The sequence below is a fragment of the Gymnoscopelus braueri genome, assembly GCF_963280865.1.
Source record: "Gymnoscopelus braueri genome assembly, chromosome: 2".
Lineage (NCBI taxonomy): Eukaryota > Metazoa > Chordata > Actinopteri > Myctophiformes > Myctophidae > Gymnoscopelus > Gymnoscopelus braueri.
This window is the reverse complement of record NC_137604.1, coordinates 59,314,788-59,335,428: the sequence shown is the minus strand read 5'-3', so window position 1 is coordinate 59,335,428 and position 20,641 is coordinate 59,314,788. Positions and strand designations below refer to the sequence as shown.

At 39.9% G+C, this 20,641-nt stretch overlaps 1 protein-coding gene across 2 annotated transcripts; it reads left to right on the top strand.

The window, feature by feature from the left end:
* Nucleotides 1-1,313: 1,313 nt before the first annotated feature.
* pin1 (peptidylprolyl cis/trans isomerase, NIMA-interacting 1) lies at nt 1,314-15,095 on the top strand. 2 transcript variants are annotated; one of them, XM_080419514.1, is made up of 6 exons: nt 1,314-1,466; nt 3,306-3,391; nt 7,818-7,907; nt 8,097-8,116; nt 10,044-10,153; nt 12,811-15,095. In XM_080419514.1, the coding sequence occupies exons 1-6, from the start codon at nt 1,409-1,411 to the stop codon at nt 12,918-12,920; spliced, it is 474 nt and encodes a 157-aa protein (XP_080275640.1). In that variant the 5' UTR covers nt 1,314-1,408; the 3' UTR covers nt 12,921-15,095. The 2 variants fall into 2 exon arrangements, with proteins under 2 accessions (XP_080275640.1, XP_080275639.1); XM_080419513.1 differs by lacking the exon at nt 8,097-8,116 and having other exon boundaries at nt 7,818-7,926; nt 10,043-10,153.
* Nucleotides 15,096-20,641: the final 5,546 nt, after the last annotated feature.

Below are 20,641 nucleotides of genomic sequence, written 5' to 3'. Positions count from 1 at the left end.
GGTTTTCTTTTTTTTTCTACGTAGGATAATGTAAGCATGAGATAAAAGGGTAGCTGGAAGAGTGGCACTTGAGAATATGGTCTGTATACAGTACATGATTTGAACATGCATGAACATTTGACATTTAAAGGTAGGGTAAGTGATATTTCTTTGGTTAAAACAAAAGGTTTTTTATTAAAAGGTTAAAGCACTATATTCTGATAGTAATCATTGCAATAGAGTGTTTGTTCAGTAACAATAGTCTCCATGCCTCTCCAGCTCTTTAATAAACAGAACATACATTTTCAGGTAGGTGACACAATTTCAGCCAGTCAGGAGAGAGTAGCCTACCCATTTATCAGCTTCATTTTTATAGTGTTCCAGTTCTAATTATGTCTGTCATTGTGTCATCACTTCCAATTGCACTTGTTTAATCTGATGCTGTATGAGTTCTCTATCCTGATTGGATAACATTTGTATCCCAACCTGAAAATGCATTTTAAGTTTAATAAAGAGCTGGAGAGACATGGAGACTCCTGTTACTGAACACTCTATAGCAATGAGTACTAACAGAATATAGAACTAGATAACACTTATTTTAACCAAAGAAAATCACTTACCCTACCTTTATGGCCTAAGATTTCAACAATTGCTACAACAACAATAAGTTGAAGGGTAACTTTAGGTCTGATAATGATGTAACGCATGTTCAAAAAGTAACGTTAATGAAGTCCACGATCATAACACCAGAGGCAGCTCCACGAATCATGTTCAACCCAGATTTGTCTCAACAAAGGGAATGAACTCGTACTCATGCTATTCAACAAAAATGTGGAATGCCCTACCAAAAGGAGTAAAGGAGTGTAAAACCCTACTCACTTTCAAAACTGCCCTAAAGATACACCTTCAGGAGGTTGCAATTCGAAAATGGCCCCTGTCTAAGTCTTAACCTACCCCCACCCCCCAACCCCCCCCTCCCCGTTTTTTTTCCTTGTACTTTTCCTCTTGTACATATTTTTCACTCTTCATACCAGTAACCTGTAAGCTGATTGTATGACGTTCTGTATTATAGCCTAGTAGTGTGTATATCTGTCTGTCTCTTGTCATAATGATTTGTGTGCATGGGGATCTCATCTTAAACAAGCTCAGTGCTTAATGAATCTTCCAGTTTAGTAGACCCTGTATTGTGAATTTGTACTTCCATGTACTGTTGTTCTCATGTCTTACTAAATAAATTACATCAATCAATCGATCAAAACCTTGCTTATTTTCCCTCGCAAGATCTGGCAACGCTGGTACTGCCGTGAAGTGTCGTAAATAATCCCTGTCGCTGCAACACAACACAACACAACGCAGAGACTCTCACACAGACAGCAACTAGACTTCATCATAATATTAAATTACTCTTCATTTACAGAGAAATCAAAGGATGGCGGATGACGAGAAGCTGCCGTCAGGCTGGGAGAAGAGGATGAGTCGCAGTTCAAGTAAACGTTACTCTTTAATAGGAGGGAAAATAACATAAAACGGCGGGATGGTTATGCATGCTAGCTGTGTATTAGCTGACTAAGCTAACAGATAGTGTTGCCAGATTCTGTGAGAGAATTAAGCCAGCCAGCCAGGTCTATGAAAAGAAGCGCACTTTAAACCTACTAGGTACTGTATACAACGGCTATTTGAAAATAGCCGATTTGTGAGCTTGTAGATCTGCTATTTTAAGAATAATCTTGAAATGAAATGTGGAATATTTGGAAGATTTTTTAAACTTTCTAACAATACGAATTTGGTTAACCGTCAGCCTAGGGGACAAATACATATTAATTAATTGGGAGTCCATGATGACAATGAAATTATTTTAGAAACACTGGTTTAAATAATTTAAAAGCATGCCCAAAATAAGCAACTACACAAACAAGCCCCCAAAAAACCAAAAAAGCCCAAAGTCGCTTATAATTAGCCGACATGGCAACACTGCTAACAGAGCTAGCATCGTGGATGTTGCCAGTTAGAAAGACAAGGAACCAGTCAGTGGAAATGGATTTCTCTTAAATTAAATGAGTGATTATGGATACTAAATGGAGACCAGGTGATATTGCTAATTTGCTAGATGTTTATTTAGATTAGATGTTTATTTAGATTTTTGCTGTGTTTTGATATATATATATATATATATTTCACATCCCATAATAACAAATCATCCAAGCTTTTTACATTAGGGCCCATGACGTCATTACATGTACTCAAGTACTGTACTTAAAAGTACAATTTCAAGGTATTTTCTTTTTACTTTTCTGGAGTATTTCCAATTTTCAGTACTTTTACTTCTACTACACTACATCTCAAATATAGACAAATATTGTACTTTTAGTCCACTACAATTATTTGAAAACTTCAAAAGATTTGTATGCATTTGAAAACTTGAAATGGGAAATTCTGATATTGCGTACTTTCTACTTTTGGTACTTTTTAAGTACATTTCGATATCAATACTTTCGTACTTTTACTCAAGAACATTTTGAATTCCGGACTTTCACTCGTAACAGAGTATTTCTATATTGCAGTATTGATACTTTTACTTACGTAAAAAAAATGTTGAGTACTTTTTCCACCACTGCGTCAATATGATCCTTAGGTGGGACCTGGGGGGGTGGGGGGAGTAAAAGCCCCTGACGTCATCATGTACTGGGGGGGTAGATGGGTGGTGATGAGCAGACACAACTTATAAGTGTGGAACGCTCTAAAACTGTAGCTGAAATGATCTTTCTGGGGTTCTGTTCTGTATCCTGAATCACATGTATGTTCTGTTTATTCATTTATTTATGAATGTCCCTTTCTGTCTATTAAACTTTAATAAACAGAAAGGGTCTATACCTGTCTCTGCAGATCTTTAATAATTCGAGAGCTGGAGGAGAGACAGGGAGACCCCCCTGTTAACTCATTCACTGCCAGAAAAAAAAAAAAAAATCAATCATCCACTGCCAGCGATTTTTGTTGTTCCAGGGACCCCCCCCCCCCCCAGCAAAGATTTGAGTTTAAAATGCTCGCTTTAAAAATTATAATATGTATATTCAAAGATTTGCAAACATTTTCCAAAAAATAGCAGATCTACAAGCTCATAGTGCGGCACTCGGTGCCGCGCTATGAGCTTGTAGATCTGCTATTTTTTTAATAGCAAAAGTATAACATAATGGTTAAAGTGGTTACACAGATGTGTTCCTGGTTTTAATGGGTTAATAATAAACTATTCAATCAATCAATTGTGTTCGTCATGTGAAAAGGCTAATACTAAAAAAAGAACCCTACTTGTTCCTCCCTTTCCCCTTCAGGCAGGGTGTACTACTTCAATCACATCACCAACGCCAGCCAATGGGAGCGTCCCACGGTTGGAGATGGTCATGGAGAACCAGATAAGGTTTTGATCCAGTGCTTTTTTTTCTCTGTCATATGCACAGGCCTGTCAAAATTATTCCATAATCGTTCAAATCGCAATTATTTGAGATAACCGCAATTATTTTTGCATAATCATCATAATCGTTTCCATGTTGAAAAATGTTCACACATTTTCAAATAAAAAAAGCAGATCTACAAGCAGAAATAGCAGATCTACAAGCTTACAACCCGTCACTTTGTGACGCGTTGTAAGCTTGTAGATCAGCTATTTCTGAAATTATTGAATATGTCAATCATTTCTTTGTATATTTAAGTTATTTGTCATATCTGCCCTGTGCAATTTCTGATTACAAAGCCTGAAAGGCAAAAGGAAATTTATTTTGTATTCATATGTTTCCAATGTTCAATTCCAAACACACAATTAAATCGTTAGTCGCAATTATTTGAGTGACAATTAATCGTCAACTTAAATTTGCAATCGTGAGATTGGTGACAGCCCTACATATGCATTACATGGATGATTTAGAGACCGTTGGGCATCACGGTAAAGCCACCCTCGAGTGGAATATTGCGTTTATACAACAGTGACCATCAGAATAAAACATATAAAAATGTTTTCATATTTTGGGGCATTTCGCTCTCAAAATAACAACCTTTCTGCGAGTGTCGTCTCTGTTATCCTGGAAATACATGGAGTCTGACCGAGACAGAGAGTCCCTGTTTACTCAACCAGTCCAGAAACATTGAGATGGCTGTGCGCTAGGCCAGTGGTTTTCAACCTTTTTCATATCAATTATTCATTTGGCATTTGAGCCACGGAACCACCGTTTGATGAGATTTAGACTCTCAGACCCCAAAAAATATTTTAAAAAAATATTTTGTCGTCGTTTGATACGTTTTGGTCCACAATTCCATGCTGTACCATCAGAGAGATAACAGGCAAACGTTGATCTAAAATAACAATTCTTCTACATTCTCTAATTGTGTAAGACTTCTTGTAAATTAAGTAATGCAGATGTTTAACAATAATCTGGTCCATTTGGTTTAATTTTACACTCAAGAGTTAAAGATAAGGGTCAATTTCGTTATCAACTCTTCCATCATTTAGCTGGGGACCACTTGGAACCTCATCAAGGACCACTGGTGGTCCCCGGACCACTGGTTGAGAACCACTGCGCTAGACAACTCTTCCCAGCTAAACACAGAGAAACAAAACTTGACTAAGCTTTTTTTTAATGCCAGATTTAGCTACTAGGTCTGCAAACTGCTAGCCTGGCCACTCTGCCCAGATTCTGTCTGATCAGCATCAGCACAGCTGGTTTTTATATATATTTAGATTAGCTTCGTTTGAGAACGGCTTGGTGTGCTGTCATGCTGGTTTCAGCATGGGTAGAGAGACTATTTTTATAGTATAATGTCCTTTTTGTTTTAAGGCTGCAGTTTGTTAACCCATTCAATCCGGGAAAAGCATCTGTGTCATTTCTTTGGCTGTTAAAAAATAGCAGATCTACAAGCTCATAGCGCTGTGTTGCACTATGAGCTTGTAGATCTGCTATGTTTGAAAAATCCAGAAAATGTGTGCAAATATTTGAATATATATATATATATATATTTTTTTCTTCAAGCAAACATTTGTAACTCAAATCTTTGCTTCTGGGGGGTCCTTGGAACAAAACAATTTGAGATGGGGGTCCACGGGCCAAATACATATCTAAAAATGTTTTCTAAATCCTAACAGTATGTTGCTATATCAGTGATGCTCCAACTTTTCCATGTCAACGACCACCCAAAATGATATGTATTTGGCCGCGGCCCCCCATCTCAAAATATGCTGTTCCAGGGACCCCAAGAAGCAGATTGTAGTAAAAAATATTCGTTTTAAAACATATATTGAAATTTGCACAAAGTTTCCAAGATTTTGCGGCACAGAGTGCAGCGCTACGAGCTTGTAGATCTGCTATTTTTTAATAGCCAAAGACATCTTCCCGGCGTTCCCGGTCTTAACTCTTTCAGTGCCAAGAGTATTTTCATAAAGTACTCCCCCAGTGCCAGCAATTTGCGTTTTTTTTTTATTTTTAATTTTGTAATTTTTCATTCAAATAAATGATCTGATTGGGTTTTTAAACCCATAATACAGTTCTACCAGTAGAGAGCAACAAATCGACACATTGATGACCTCGCTGGCTCACTCGCCCCCTCCCAAACAGGCTCACGTCATATCCGGTCATAACCGGATGTTGACATTTTCGACAATCGTTGATCGGGCTAAATTACGATGCGATACACGACTACGATGACTGATCGTCACCCAGACCAAAGAGAGTAGACGTGGACCTCTCCGTTCGCTTTTTATACCGTGTGAAAAACCGTGACTTTCCCTATTCTGGCCGAAAATCACCGGAGAAAAACAATGTGACCCGGAAATGAAATTTTTTTTTACATCCGGCTCCGGGTGAGTCTGAAGGAGTCAGGAAGCGAAAGTGATCATGAAAAATAAACAGAATAGCGCGACCACAGTCAAAAGTAAAAACTCGGGATTTCTCGTGCTGGCACGGAGGGTACTCGGGAAAAACTCGGGATATCTCGGGGCGTGGCACTGAGAGAGTTAATAGATTAAACTGACGCAGCATGTACGCATAGATACTGCCAGCTGGACCCCATCTACTCAGTGCTCAAACAAATGCAGGAAAGAATCCACCATCCAGATGAGTTTTCAAAAATGCAGCTACCGAAAGACTACTACTCGCCCTGTCATTGATCTTAACCTTCCATCATTGATACATTCAATTTATGGTTAAACCATTTAGACCTGAGGCCAATTCTAAAAACGCCTTCTAAATCCTGAGTTTTCTGAAAAACTTCAAATATTCATTCAAATATTACAAAAAAATTATATTGCTATACACTGTACATAGCAACAAGAACCCCAAAAGGGGTTCCCGGCTTGAAAGGTATAGTTACGTAATGGGGTTCCAGGTCTAAATAAACCCCAATATACATCATCGTAGTAGTGTGTCAAATACCAAAAAATATCTCATTCACAAGCTCGCATCGCTTCAAAATGAAAAGGTATTTTGATCTGGTACATCTGCTATTTTTGATGTAGGGTTTAAGTGACTCCCATGTTGTGCAATGTAACTCAATTGCGCCACTCAGTGGCCGTGGTGTTGCAACTGTTTATCCTTTTCTTTTCTTTCTTTCCTTGAAGTCCTTACGCACAAATCGTTTTCACAAGTCACACATTAGGACTTGACCATACAATTTTTTTCAGTTGTGTGAGATTTTACTTAACACATCCACCGCCAGAGGTTAATCTCATAATGTACTCACCAGTGCCAAGGTGTTTTTGTTGTTTTTTTGTTTTTTTCATGTCGCCATAGATCTTGTTAAAATCCTTAAGATTGAGCCGTGAACGGTCTGTTTACATCCGCGAGATCTCCCTGTATCTCCCAGTGAAGACCGCATGTCAAACGGACTTCCATGACTGTAGTTAGAGCGGATTACGTTAAACAGTGAAATGCGAGGAGAAAAAACTACAGGAAGAGAATTGAGTTTCAGTTTCGTCTGTAGAATGGGAGCGGGCGTGATCGTCGAAACCGGATCCCAAATAATTCTATTTCCTGTCATCAAACCGGAAACGGAAGTGGATCAAAAAAATTCCGAAAGTGCACCCGGACCGCGCATGCGCGAAAAGACCGCAGCCCGTAGGACTACGGGCTCGGCGCTTAACCGTTGGATTTAACGGCCCGTAGAACTACGGGCCCGGCGGTAAAGGTGTTAAAGGTAGGGTAAGTGATTTTCTTTGGTTAAAATAAGTGTTAAATAGCTCTATATTCTGATAGTACTCATTGCTATTGAGTGTTTGTTCAGTAAAAGGAGTCTCCTTGTCTCTCCAGCTCTTTATAAAACAGAAGATGCATTTTTGTTTCAGTTTAATTTCCAATTTTATCCAATCAGGATAGAGAACTCAATCAGGATATAGATTAAACAAGTGAAATTGAAAGTGATGACACTAAGAAATGAGCAGTCAAAATTGGAACTGGAACACTATAAAAATTAAGCTTAAAAATTGGTACTTTCTCCTGATTGGCTGAGATTTTGACACCTACCGGAAAATGAATTTTCTGTTTATTAAAGAGCTGGAGAGACATGGAGACTCCTGTTACTGAACAAACACTCTATAGACCATATTCACACGGCGGCCATATTGGAATTTAACATTGAAAGTGCCGCCACCCGGGGTGGCTACTTTCATTGACTTCATAGAAACATGGCCGCCGTGTGAATATGGTCTATAGCAATGATTACTATCAGAATATAGTGCTTTAACCTTTTAACAAAATACTTTTTGTTTTAACCAAAAAATATCACTTACCTTACCTTTTAACTTTGCTTTCATCCATGTATACGATTATGTAACAAATACAAACATTTTTGTTTCCCACCAGGTGCGCTGCTCCCACCTGCTGGTGAAGCACAGCCAATCACGTCGCCCGTCCTCCTGGCGAGAAGAGAACATCACACGCACCAAAGACCAGGCCCTAGAGTCCATTCAGAGTAGGTCTCTATGTTGTTCCAAAAGACCAGACACTAGAGTCCATTCAGAGTAGGTCTCTATGTTCCTAAAGACCAGGCACTAGAGTCCATTCAGAGTAGGTCTCTTATGTTCCTAAAGACCAGGCACTAGAGTCCATTCAGAGTAGGTCTCTTATGTTCCTTAAGACCAGGCACTAGAGTCCATTCAGAATAGGTCTCTATGTTCCTAAAGTCCATTCAGAGTAAATGGTGCATTTATATAGTGCTTTTATCCAAAGCATTCATACACCGATGGCGGAGGAAACCATGCAAGGCACCAACCTGCTCATCGGGAGCAATTAGGGGTTCAGCGTCTTGCTCAAGGACACTTCGACACTAACTCTGGGGGAGCGCCCCAGCCCGGGATTGAACTGGGAACCTTGCGGTTTCCAGTTCACTCTACCCGGCCACTCTACCCCTGAGCCACTGCCGCCCCATAGAGATTAGGTCTCTATGTTCCTAAAGACCAGACACTAGAGTCCATTCAGAGTAGGTCTCTATGTTCCTAAAGACCAGACACTAGAGTCCATTCAGAGTAGGTCTCTATGTTCCTAAAGACCAGACACTAGAGTCCATTCAGAGTAGGTCTCTATGTTCCTAAAGACCAGACACTAGAGTCCATTCAGAGTAGGTCATCATGCTGTTCCTAGATAAATATGTGTACGTAATGTGTCCAGAAAGCTGGTGAACGGAAGCATACATATTTATGCCCAATATTTTAGCATCTCTGCCACCTGGTGTGTTTGTCAAAGTTCCGGTAACCGGAACGCTCGCCCCAAAACAAATATTAAAAATAAATGAAAAAAGTTATGGAAAATTCATGGCCCCCTCACGCATTAGTAGGACACTCTAATGCGTGAGGGGGCCATGAATTTTCCATAACTTTTTTCATTTATTTTTTATATATTTTCTAAATGTGTCCCCGGCCCGAAAGTGAAGTATCCCTTTAAGGTTAGGAATAAGGTTAGGTTTAGGCATAGTTTTACTGTGGTTAAGGTTAAGAATAAGGTTAGGTTTAGGCATAGTTTTACTGTGGTTAAGGTTAAGAATAAGGTTAGGTTTAGACATAGTTTTACTGAGGTTACGTTTAGGAATAAGGTTAGGTTTAGACATAGTTTTACTGAGGTTACGTTTAGGAATAAGGTTAGGTTTAGACATAGTTTTACTGAGGTTACGTTTAGGAATAAGGTTAGGTTTAGACATAGTTTTACTGTGGTTAAGGTGAAGAATAAGGTTAGGTTTAGACATAGTTTTACTGAGGTTATGGTTAGGAATAAGGTTAGGTTTAGACATAGTTTTACTGAGGTTACGTTTAGGAATAAGGTTAGGTTTAGACATAGTTTTACTGAGGTTAAGGTTAGGAATAAGGTTAGGTTTAGGCATAGTTTTACTGAGGATGTTTAGGAATAGTTTTACTGAGGTTAAGTTTAGGAATAATGTTAGCTTTAGGCATAGTTTTACTGAGGTTAGGTTTAGGAATAAAGTTAGGTTTAGACATAGTTTTACTGTGGTTAAGGTTAAGAATAAGGTTAGGTTTAGGCATGGCTTTACTGCGATTATGTTTGGGAATAAGGTTAGGTTTAGGCATAGTTTTACTGAGGTTACGTTTAGGAATACCTGGTGAGTTCCCATGTAAAGATTGAATGATGATTGTTGTTTTAAACGCCCAAAATCAGATATGAGATGCATCAGTGAACACAGGAGATAACTTTATGTCCACGATGCATTAAATGTTATATGATGTTAAGGAGTGCTACCTTCGGATGCATTAATGATGCATTCTACCAGAGGCCCACCAGGGGGCATTCACACATCTTGTTTGACCGTTGGCATTTCAATAGCAAAAAGGAGTAAAACAATTTATTATAATTTTTTATATCCCATTCATAGTTTACATACAATACACACCAAGTGGCGGAGATTCTGACTTTAAGGCTACAAATGTACAAATCTATGTCACACTTTCTAACTATTGTGGATGTGGTACTGTCAATAACAACCACTTTTGTATTTTATTTCATTTCATTCACTTATTGTTTTTACTGCGTGTGTGTGTGTGTGTGTGTGTGTGTGTGTGTGTGTGTGTGTGTGTATATAGAGTACATAGAGCAGATCAAGTCTGGAGAAGAAGAGTTTGAGGCTCTGGCCTCTCAGTTCAGCGACTGCAGCTCTGCTAGGAACGGTGGAGACCTGGGACTGTTTGGCCACGGTGTGTGCACGCCACTCTCTCACACACACACACACACACACACACACACAAATATTGTGAAAATAGCCGATCTACAAGCTCACAACGACTGACATTGCTAGGTGGTGTGAGCTTGTAGATCGGCTGTTTTCACAATATTTATCTGTGGAACCGAGTCCAACTAAATGTAATGCCTCAACTCCTACAATTCCAAGTGCTTGTCAGGGTCCCCAGTTCAAATATGATTATTTTGGGGGGTCCCCAGTTCAATTATGATTATCTTGGGGGGGTCCCCAGTTCAAATATGATTAATTTGGGGGGTCCCCAGTTCAATTATGATTCTTTTGGGGAGTCACAGCCTGAAAAGTTTGGGAACCCTTGGTTTAGAGAGAGAGGAAACCAAGGGCAGAGAGATAGGAGAGACGTTTGAGATAAGCCGGGAGTCGGATTCAAACCAAGGTCTGTGCCCTCACTGGCACCAGGCAGGCATCCCATTCTTGGGAGGATTGTTACGCCCAGATCATAGATATTAATGAAATGGGTTAACAGACTCATCTCTTGCACATTTTTGTAATATGTGAATTGCAATTACATTTGTGACTCCCACTGGGCTCTCCAACTCAGTTAGCCTCACAGCTAGCCTGTTAAAACTAAACAATTATGGCCTATTAAAATGATAATAACACCCAATCTTTATTCTGAGCTTCAACAGAATAAAGCCACAGGAAATTAAACAAAGTCGAAAAAAAGGAGAGAGAAATCAGTTGGCCCAAAATCTTAACTCATTGAGTGCCAGAATTATTTCTGGCTATGTGGTCCCAGTGCCAGAGATTTTCAATTTATCTTAGATTTTCAAGTAGTCACTGAATTTTTATCTCCAGTATAATCGATCCCCTGATGGGTGCTAATCACTGACATTAATTGTCTGATGTTGAAAATAGAATGTCTGGGCCAAAAATTCATAGTAAAAAAAAAGTGCTTAGGAGCCGAGATACAGCCTTTTTAAGTAATAAGTTAAACAAGGAGTGAATGGAGCAGCACATCTTCATATAATGATATCTTGGTTTCTGAACTTTTTTAATTTTTTTCTCAAAAACAAGTGAAACACGTCATTGGCACGTTGCACCATTGCGGTAAAACACGTGAAACACGTCATTGGCACTCAATGTTAACTGAAAATGAGTTATAACAGTTATAACAGTTCATCCAAAAAGTGGAAAAAAAGACTGCTCCTCTTTATGCACAACATAATTCTGTCAGTATAAATGCAACCTTTCTTCCTCCAGTTAAAGCCTTTTTTCACCGCAGTCCGTCTTTTTTCCAATGACAAATGCTCCCTTTATAAGATGTACCTTGACCTTCTCAACCCATTTGAATTAGTACAATTAAGACAAATTACCCCAAGCTGTATAAATAGCTTCATGGCTGTAGATGTAGTTTACAGGTCATGCTAGTTACATTTGACAGCCTAATAGCAACAACACTCAAGTAGAACCATAGCATTCGTTGTGTCATTGAGCTGTTTTTACTGCATCTTATAAATCAGCAAACTTGTGCACAGGGATCTATTAGATTTTCCCACCACACTAAAAGAAGCAGGGAAAGTTTCCTGTGGCAGTCCATGTCAAAACAGAGAGAGAAATGCTAGCAAGTCACAAAGTTGATTAAACGGTTCAACCCTTGTGCGTAAATAATCCCAAGCTTTTATCAGATTTCCAGTAGCAGAATGTGTTTCCTAACCAGGCATATTTTATGTGCATTTTAACTAAAGCAGATATTAGTCCCAAAATTAAAATAATAATCACAATGAAAAATAAATTAAACAAAAAAATAATTCTGAGACCAATGGTCTTCCAATATTATTGCTAAATGCCTAAATAGTATTTAACATGTGTTGTTTTGCGTGCGTTTGCGTCCAAGACAAAAAAAGAAAAGAAAGACATGCCATCTCCAGTTTACTTCCCGTATCTGCGTGATACCAGATACCAGAAGCAGGTTGGAGTCTATTCATTTCCAATGGAAGAGTGAACGTGAACACAGCTTCTGAACCATTCTTTAGCTCCAGGTTCACTGAACTAAATATTGGACCTTGGATCGTCACAAGTCACACAACCTTCCCAAGATTTTCACACAAATCAGGAGAAAATCTACTTCACTATCGACCTTTCTCTGTCCCAGCAACACACTCTCACAGGATCTAGCACCAGTAAACATAGATCTAGCACCAGTAAACATAGATCTAGCACCAGTAAACATAGGTCTAGCACCAGTAAACATAGGTCTAGCACCAGTAAACATAGGTCTAGCACCAGTAAACATAGGTCTAGCACCAGTAAACATAGGTCTAGCACCAGTAAACATAGGTCTAGCACCAGTAAACATAGATTTAGCACCAGTAAACATAGATCTAGCACCAGTAGATCTAGCACCAGTAAACATAGATTTAGCACCAGTAAACATAGATTTAGCACCAGTAAACATAGATTTAGCACCAGTAAACATAGATCTAGCACCAGTAAACATAGATTTAGCACCAGTAAACATAGGATGTTCGTGAGATCAGACGGCGGTGCCCACTTTAGGAGACCATTTGTAGGTACCATTTGTGTACCATTTCTCTGGTGGCTCCATCGTAGCGTATCTTTTACTAATTGAATATCTCTGTTTGTGTGTCACAGGTCAGATGCAGAAGCCATTCGAGGACGCCTCCTTCGCCCTCAAAGTGGGAGACATGAGCGGTCCTGTGTTTACTGACTCTGGTGTTCACATCATCCTCCGTACTGGATGAAGAGGAGAGGCCACACACACACACACACACACACACACACACACACACACACACACACACACACACACACACACACACACACACACACACACACACACACACACACACTCAGTCTACCCTACACCGTCTTCTAAATCAGTGGTTCTCAACCTGGGACTCGGACCCCCCCTTTAAGATCACAGGGGTGGGGTGGGGTGGGGTGGGGGGGCTGAGGTCTTGTCTGTTTGGCGGCAGTCCAACATTTATAACATGTTACACAGAATCATAACCTTTTGGGGTCATTGTGTTGTCAAAAATAGTATTTTTCAGAATGTTTCAAAAAACGATTTACAAGCTCACAACTTGTCACATTGCAACACGTTGGCAGCTTGTAGATCACCGCTTTTTTTTTTGCCATTCATCGTACATAAAGTGTATAGAGGGTTTAAATGGTTAACATGTCAGAAAAACACACTTTTAGTGGGTCTCGACCTCTGTCAAATGTGAGAAACGGGGTTCCATGTCCAATATAAGATTGGGGGGGGGGGGGGGGGGGGTTCCAAGGCCAAACATGTTGGAGAACCACTGTTCTAAATCCCCAGGGCTATGGCGTATTTAGAATCTTATTATTCCACTCTTGGATAAAACAATGGTTCGTTATCCAAACCAAGGCTTGCAGGCTTACATGACATCTTTTATGTTGCATCATATGCATTCAAGGACCAGTTGATATATCAATGAGCACCAGAGAATTAGGATTAGGATGGTTCCTAATTGTTATTTTTTCTTTCTTTCTTTTTACCTGAGACATTGCTATTATTAAGTGAGAGTGCCTGTGACCCTGTAGAAATGGCCGTGCAGGATTACATGATGTGTGGAGTGCGGGAATGTATGTACGGTATGCGTGTGTGTGTGTGTGTGTGTGTGAGAGAGAGAGTGAGCACATGCGTGCTTGTGTTCTTGGCTCTACTACGTGCATGTGCGCCCACAAGGACCATTTATTTTAGACTGACTTGCGTCCCTTAACAAAATTGTAATTTCTGTGCCAAAAGCAGTTCCTCTCTTATCTCCGTCACTATCGTAGTATTCTTCTGGCAAAGCAAACCCACCAGAACTCTCAAAATGTCACCTTGTGTCGTGACTAGTGTCATTAGTCATTAGTGTCACTTGGTCAGTTTTGATCAAGTATAGAGGGTTTAAGTGGTACTGAATTTGCGGAGGACAATTTCACGATTAATAAAAATCTCTAGGACACGATTATTGTGAGCGTTTTTTTAACTATTATCGTCCCGTCCCTAATCCCCAACTAATATCCGTATTGGGTTGAGCAGAAATGGGCTCCACGATGTTATTGTTCCCCCCCCACATTAATGCTGAATCCAGCAGGCTATTGTCGTTGCCAACTTGCTACGAGTTAGAATAAAACATGGACGTACCAAACAAAGTATACCTACATGTATTTGAAGAAACCTACCAGATTTCAGAGGTTTCTGGGTAATAGGCCCTACCACGATGATGCCCCTGGTGGTTTCTGAGGGAATTGTTTTTTGGGAGCACACAGGATATAATGACACGTATCCACTGATTCTCACTAGTTCCAGATAAAACTGCAGAACGAGGTTGCAGAAGGTTGCATACACCAGGGGTCTTCAACGTTTTTTCAGGCCAAGGACCCCCTAGCTGAGAGAGAGATGAAGCAGGGACCCCCTCTATATTGGTGTTTCAGATTAAACTTGTTTTTTATTTTACTTGGCCTGCTCTTTTTTCCATCTACACCTATACCTCTTTGCCAAAAATGGCCGATCTACAAGCTCACAACGCCTTGCAGCGCGCAGCGTTGTGAGGTTGTAGATCTGCTATTTTCGGCTAATGTTCCCCTTAGAAAAGGGATGCATGGGTTCAAATGTAAAAAGAATATAATAATCATCATATCACACAAGGTGTACGTACACGGACGGAAAAGAAAAACGTCATTGTACATTCTCTGGAAGGACTTCCAGTGCATGTACTATTTAGATGGTAAATGAATGGAATATTGGCACTGGTTTATTGTTTTGTATTCCACTGCTCTTGAATCCCATTATGTTCAAAGAATATATATTACAGACTGTTCTTTTTGACTGTAACTAGCAAAAAAAAGACAAACACCATGTAAGAATTGCTGTTCTTCCATCATTAAAAGTTTCTTGTTTTGTATGTTGTTGTGTTTTGATGAATATTTGTGGGTTCCCACTGGCACAAAGTATTTTAAAACGGGCGTCCGCTGCGCAATACGCGTCATACCAAAGCCTATACCGCTTGTGCTATGACCACGCCCCGCTTCTGTGACGAACGCGGATCTGCCTCTCGTCTACCAACGGTGGGGGCGTTGTCACATTCTAATACAGCCCAAAACCTCGACTGGTCTGGTGGCGTGCCTCGCTGAGCTTTGGACTGCCGACCCCAACTCCCCGTGAACGAATCCTGCTACCGTAACTCGTTTTCCGACAACCGCAGATTTATTTTTTTTGCTGATAAAGTATAGTTTTGGACCGCGACGGAGGCACGCAGTCTCCAACGAACTTGAGCCACGAGAGGCACCACCGAGCAAGCTAAAGCGAGCGAGTTGCCGTGCTGAACGATGCGAAGTTCGCTTGAGCCTACTCAGCGCTGTCCGAGTTATGTACCGATCGAGAGCCCCAACTGCCACTCAAAGTGGCTACTGGCCAATCACAGCGTGTCCTTGCACAAGTGGTATAGGCTTTGGGATCACGCGCCAAGTACATATGAATTTAATTATAATAATACACTTTATTGTCTCCGAAAGGCATGGCGAGAGAGTATGTTTTACCCTCCGTCCGTCCGTGTGTGTGTGTGTGTGTGTGTCCGTCCGTCCGTGTGTCCGTCTGTGAACAGCTAATCTCTGGCACCGTTGGCCCGGTCGCTGCGAAACTGTGCACACACACTCCCTGGATGCCAATTCAGAACCTCTGCCTCACATTTTTCACATGGGCCTGTTATAGCGCCACCTGGAGGCCGATTTGTGCAAAACCCATTTTTTTACATTACTCCTACTGATTTTATCCAAACGTCATGCAAATCAGTACACGGTATCTCTATAGTCATGTGATCAACACGGATCTGTCCAATTTTCCATATTCCATCCTGATTGGCTAAGGTTGGCTTCCAAAGTTTGCAGGATTGGTCCGTTTTGAACTAAATGCCTCAACTCATGAACGCAGCTTGCTATTTCCGTGCAATTTCACACGCACATTCCCACTAGGCAGAGGAAGAAAGGCCACTTGAAAATGTTCAAATCAGCCTCATGGTGGCGCTATAAAAGGCCAATTTGCGTTTTTAACTATAACTGCACCGATCTGCGTGAAACTTTGCACGCATACTCCCTAGAGGCCAAGGAAAAACATCTGCCCTGCATTTTTCACATTAGCCTTTTTTAGCGCCACCAGGAGGCCGACTTATGTAAAACTCATTTTTTTAGATTAAGCCTTCACATTTTATCCAAATTTTACGCAAATTGGTACACATGATCTCTATAGTCATGTGATCAAGATGGATCTGTTTGATTTTTCATATTCCATCCTGATTGGCTAACATCGACATTTAAAGTTTGCAGGAGTAGCCCGTTTTGAACAAAATGACGCAAATCATGAACGCAGCGTCCGATTGCGGTGGAACTTTGCACGCACATTCGCGTTGAAGAACAAACGCCACCCTTTTAACATTGGCCTATTATAGCGCCACCAGGAGGCCGATGTTTCTTTTTTATATTACTCCTACAAATTTTGTCCAAACATCATGCAATCATTACACATTATCTCTATAGTCAAGTGATCAAGATGGATCTGTCCGATTTTTTATATTCCATCCTGATTAGCGAATTCCGAACATTGCTGCCCACAATAACCTACCTGACCTGGCGGAGACCTGTGCTCCGAGGAGCACTTTTTCTAGTTTGTATAGCACCTTTCATGACATGAAATGCAGCTCGAAGTGCTTTACAGAAAAAGTACAAATAATTTAACAATAATGCAAAAAAAGCAAAAGCATTAAAAAACATTAAAATAATAGCAAAAAAGGCAGTGAATCAGGTTTTTTTTATTGATTTTATTTATTTATTAATTAGTCCTTGGTGACATGACAATGTTTGAGAACCACTGCACGACTGATTTCAGTCATTTGGATTCCATAGAAGCCAGCATGTCTTCTATGGAAGCATAATGCACAGCGAAAATAGCCGATTTACAAGCTCTCAATGCATCGTTGAGAGCTTGTAGACAGGCTATTTTTGGTTATTATTTAAAGATTAGAGCATTTTAAGTGGTCAAACTAGCAAATTACGTTCAGAGGCATCTTCCATAAAACCCTTATGGTCTGGGATATTTCATAAAAGCAAAAGGTGAGCAAAATCTGTGATTTCTTTACCTGGTTGGCAGTAGAATGTAGAATGGCAGGAATAATATTACTAAAACATCATCATTTTACATATTGTGTTCATTGTTTAGGAATCAGCACGTGTGTGTGTGTGTGTGTGTGTGTGTGTGTGTGTGTGTGTGTGTGGGGGGGGGGGGCCGGGGGGCTCCTTTCATACTGTTTCACAAATCGCAGAAATTTTATACCAAATGTCTGAAATTGCGGTTCCTCGTACAGAGCAGGATTACTATTGCAACAACACACCATCAGTATGGTAAAACTAACCTATCTCACGACGGTCATGCAAACATTTTCAGTCGTGAGATTTTATTTTGCTTTAAAGCTAAAATACCCATTGTAGGAAACGACAGATATACTGAGACCTGTACTCAGCAGGTCTGATGATGAATATTATTTCGGGCAGAAATCTCTTATCTTCATATTCTAACTTTTTGCGGGTGGGGGACAATGGATGGTTATCTGACTCAGATACCCACTGAAAAGAAGAAGTAGAAAAAAGTTCGGAATCTGACGTGTTATAATCTTTAACTAATTTTGAGTATTTTGTTCCACTTTTTTTTATATCACCGGCTCTTGTAGTGTGTGTTTCTTTATGTGTAACACACTTTCTTTTGAAGGACGGTCCTGTGTGCTTGTAACTATCAGGAGACTTTCAGATCGGTACTGTAAACAAAATGTTGTTTTACCATTAGTTAGAAAGAACAGGCCTGCTATTCAATGAATCGGTGTGTCCTTCTTTATTGAATAATACAATCACATGGCCAGACAGTGTTCTCATGCACACTAACTAGGATTTATTTTAAGGCCACCCATTTACAGGAAAGCGAAAGCTGGCTATAGGAATGCAGCTTGGTGGACTGTTTAAAAATAGGTGTTATGCTGTACGCTTGCATGAGTATGCACAGATCAAGATCAAGATTGATTTATTTGTCATTTGTTTCCTCATTTCATCTGCAAGCAGCGTTAGAAAAAAAAATAAACTAGAAAAAGTTTTCTAAAGTTTTAGAAAATTGGTTAGATTACCCATTTGAGCACAGCCTTTACCACATACTTTACAAGCAAATGGCTTTTGTGTGAATTATTATGTGTCTCTTTAGATGTCCCTTTTGATTAAACATTTTGCCACACTCTGTACAACTCCGCCAGGTCAGGTAGGTTAGTGTAGGCCAGCAATGTTCAGAATTCGCCAATCAGGCTGGAATGTGAAAAATCAGACGTATCGGACGGATCTGTCTTGATCACTTGACTTAAGAGACAATATGTACCGATTTGCGTGATGTTTGGACAACATTTGTAGGAGTAATATTTAAAAAAATGTTTTGCAAAAATCGGCCTCCTTGAAAGGGTGGCATTTGTTCCTCAATGTAGTGCGAATGTGCGAGCAAAGTTTCACCACAATCGGATGCTGCGTTCATAGGTAAAAACACAAATCGGCCTGTTACAGCGCCACCATGAGGCTGATTTGAAAATGTCCTCAGCCTTGTGAGAATGTGCGTGCAAAATTTCACGGAAATTTCATGCTTTGTTCATGATTAGAGGCATTTTGTTCAAAACGGAGCTCTCCTGCAAACTTTGGAAGCCAATCAGGATGGAATATGAAATATCTGAAAGACCTGTTTGGTTTAATGACTATAGAGATACTGTGTACCAATTTGCGTGATGTTTGGACAAAATCTGTAGAAGTACTGTCAAAAAATGTGTTTTGCAAAAAGCGGCCACCTGGTGGCGCTATAACAGGCCCATGTGAAAATGTTGGACGGGGTGCAAAACATGCTCTCTCGCCAGGCCGAAACAATGATGTTTCCCCTAGTAAAAGACAGCAAAATTCATAAAAGAATAAAAACAAATAGTGCAGAAAAATATTCTATCGATCTGAATAAATAAATCCTAAAAACTAGAAGAATTCATGTTATAAAAATAAGCGTACCCAGATAAAAAACAATATAAAAACTGAATGAATTTCATCCATAGAGTTCATCTCATTTATTTTAATGCATAGGAATGCACACCTCCCAAAGTGTGTGTGTGTGTGTGTGTGTTGTTTCCTGAAATCTAATATATGACAAGTATTTATCCGATCATAAATATATTCTTTATTGATACAAAATAACTAATTACAGATATAATGTTTCAATCTTTATTAATATTCGTCAGATATCAGATTTCAGGAAACAAGGTTTCGCGTGCGCACACACACACACACACACACACACACACACAGAGCTTAAGGGAAAGCATGGGCTGGTTGCCAGCGTTTGCGCGCGCGAAACCTCGCTTCCTGAAATCTGATATCTGACAAGTATTTATCCGATCATAAATATATTCTTTGTTGATACAAAATAACTAAATACAGATATAATGTTTCAATCTTTATCACAAGCCCTGGGCCTTCAATAATAGGGCTAGTGTTAAATAATATTTACTTAACCTCTTTCAGAACCCTAACCATATTATGGTTAGGGTTCTGAAAGAGGTTAAGTCACTTAGCCTCAACATCACAACCATTTTTGGTTTTATCTTACTGTGACCACCAACATCCAGCTAATGCACAAGGCCAACTTTGTCGCTTTGACAGAATAAAGTACGATTTTGAATGATGGAGCACTCTGCCACTCTCTGAGTTGGGCCGAGTAGCCCTTCTACGATTTGTGGCTTACGTTTTGAGTAGAAAATGGTGTGTTGACAAACAGTTGCATACAGGTAATGCATGGTTATTAAGTAAAAAGATCTTGTTGCAAGAGGTTGTTGCAATGCTGACAGTTTGTCCGTCCAGTTTGACTTGATCACTACAGATTTACAGGAATCTGAAAGTATAATAATTGGCAACCAGCCCATGCTTTCCCTTAAGCTCTTACAATGTTGACTGTCCTGTTTTGGTGTGTTGCAAAAATCGGCCTCCTTGAAAGGGTGGCATTTGTTCCTCAATGTAGTGCGAATGTGCGACCAAAGTTTCACCACAATCGGATGCTGCGTTCATAGGTAAAAACACAAATCGGCCTGTTACAGCGCCACCATGAGGCTGATTTGAAAATGTCCTCAGCCTTGTGAGAATGTGCGTGCAAAATTTCACGGAAATTGCATGCTTTGTTCATGATTAGAGGCATTTTGTTCAAAACGGAGCTCTCCTGCAAACTTTGGAAGCCAATCAGGATGGAATATGAAATATCTGAAAGACCTGTTTGGTTTAATGACTATAGAGATACTGTGTACCAATTTGCGTGATGTTTGGACAAAATCTGTAGAAGTACTGTCAAAAAATGTGTTTTGCAAAAAGCGGCCACCTGGTGGCGCTATAACAGGCCCATGTGAAA

Excerpts from the sequence above, each read along its gene's own strand:
- pin1 (XM_080419514.1), top strand. The coding sequence starts at position 1,409 with ATGGCGGATGACGAGAAGCTGCCGTCAGGCTGGGAGAAGAGGATGAGT. Across the intron at positions 1,467-3,305 it reads GAGGATGAGTCGCAGTTCAA|GCAGGGTGTACTACTTCAAT; the intron begins GTAAACGTTACT and ends TTTCCCCTTCAG. Across the intron at positions 8,117-10,043 it reads GCACTAGAGTCCATTCAGAA|GTACATAGAGCAGATCAAGT; the intron begins TAGGTCTCTATG and ends TGTGTATATAGA.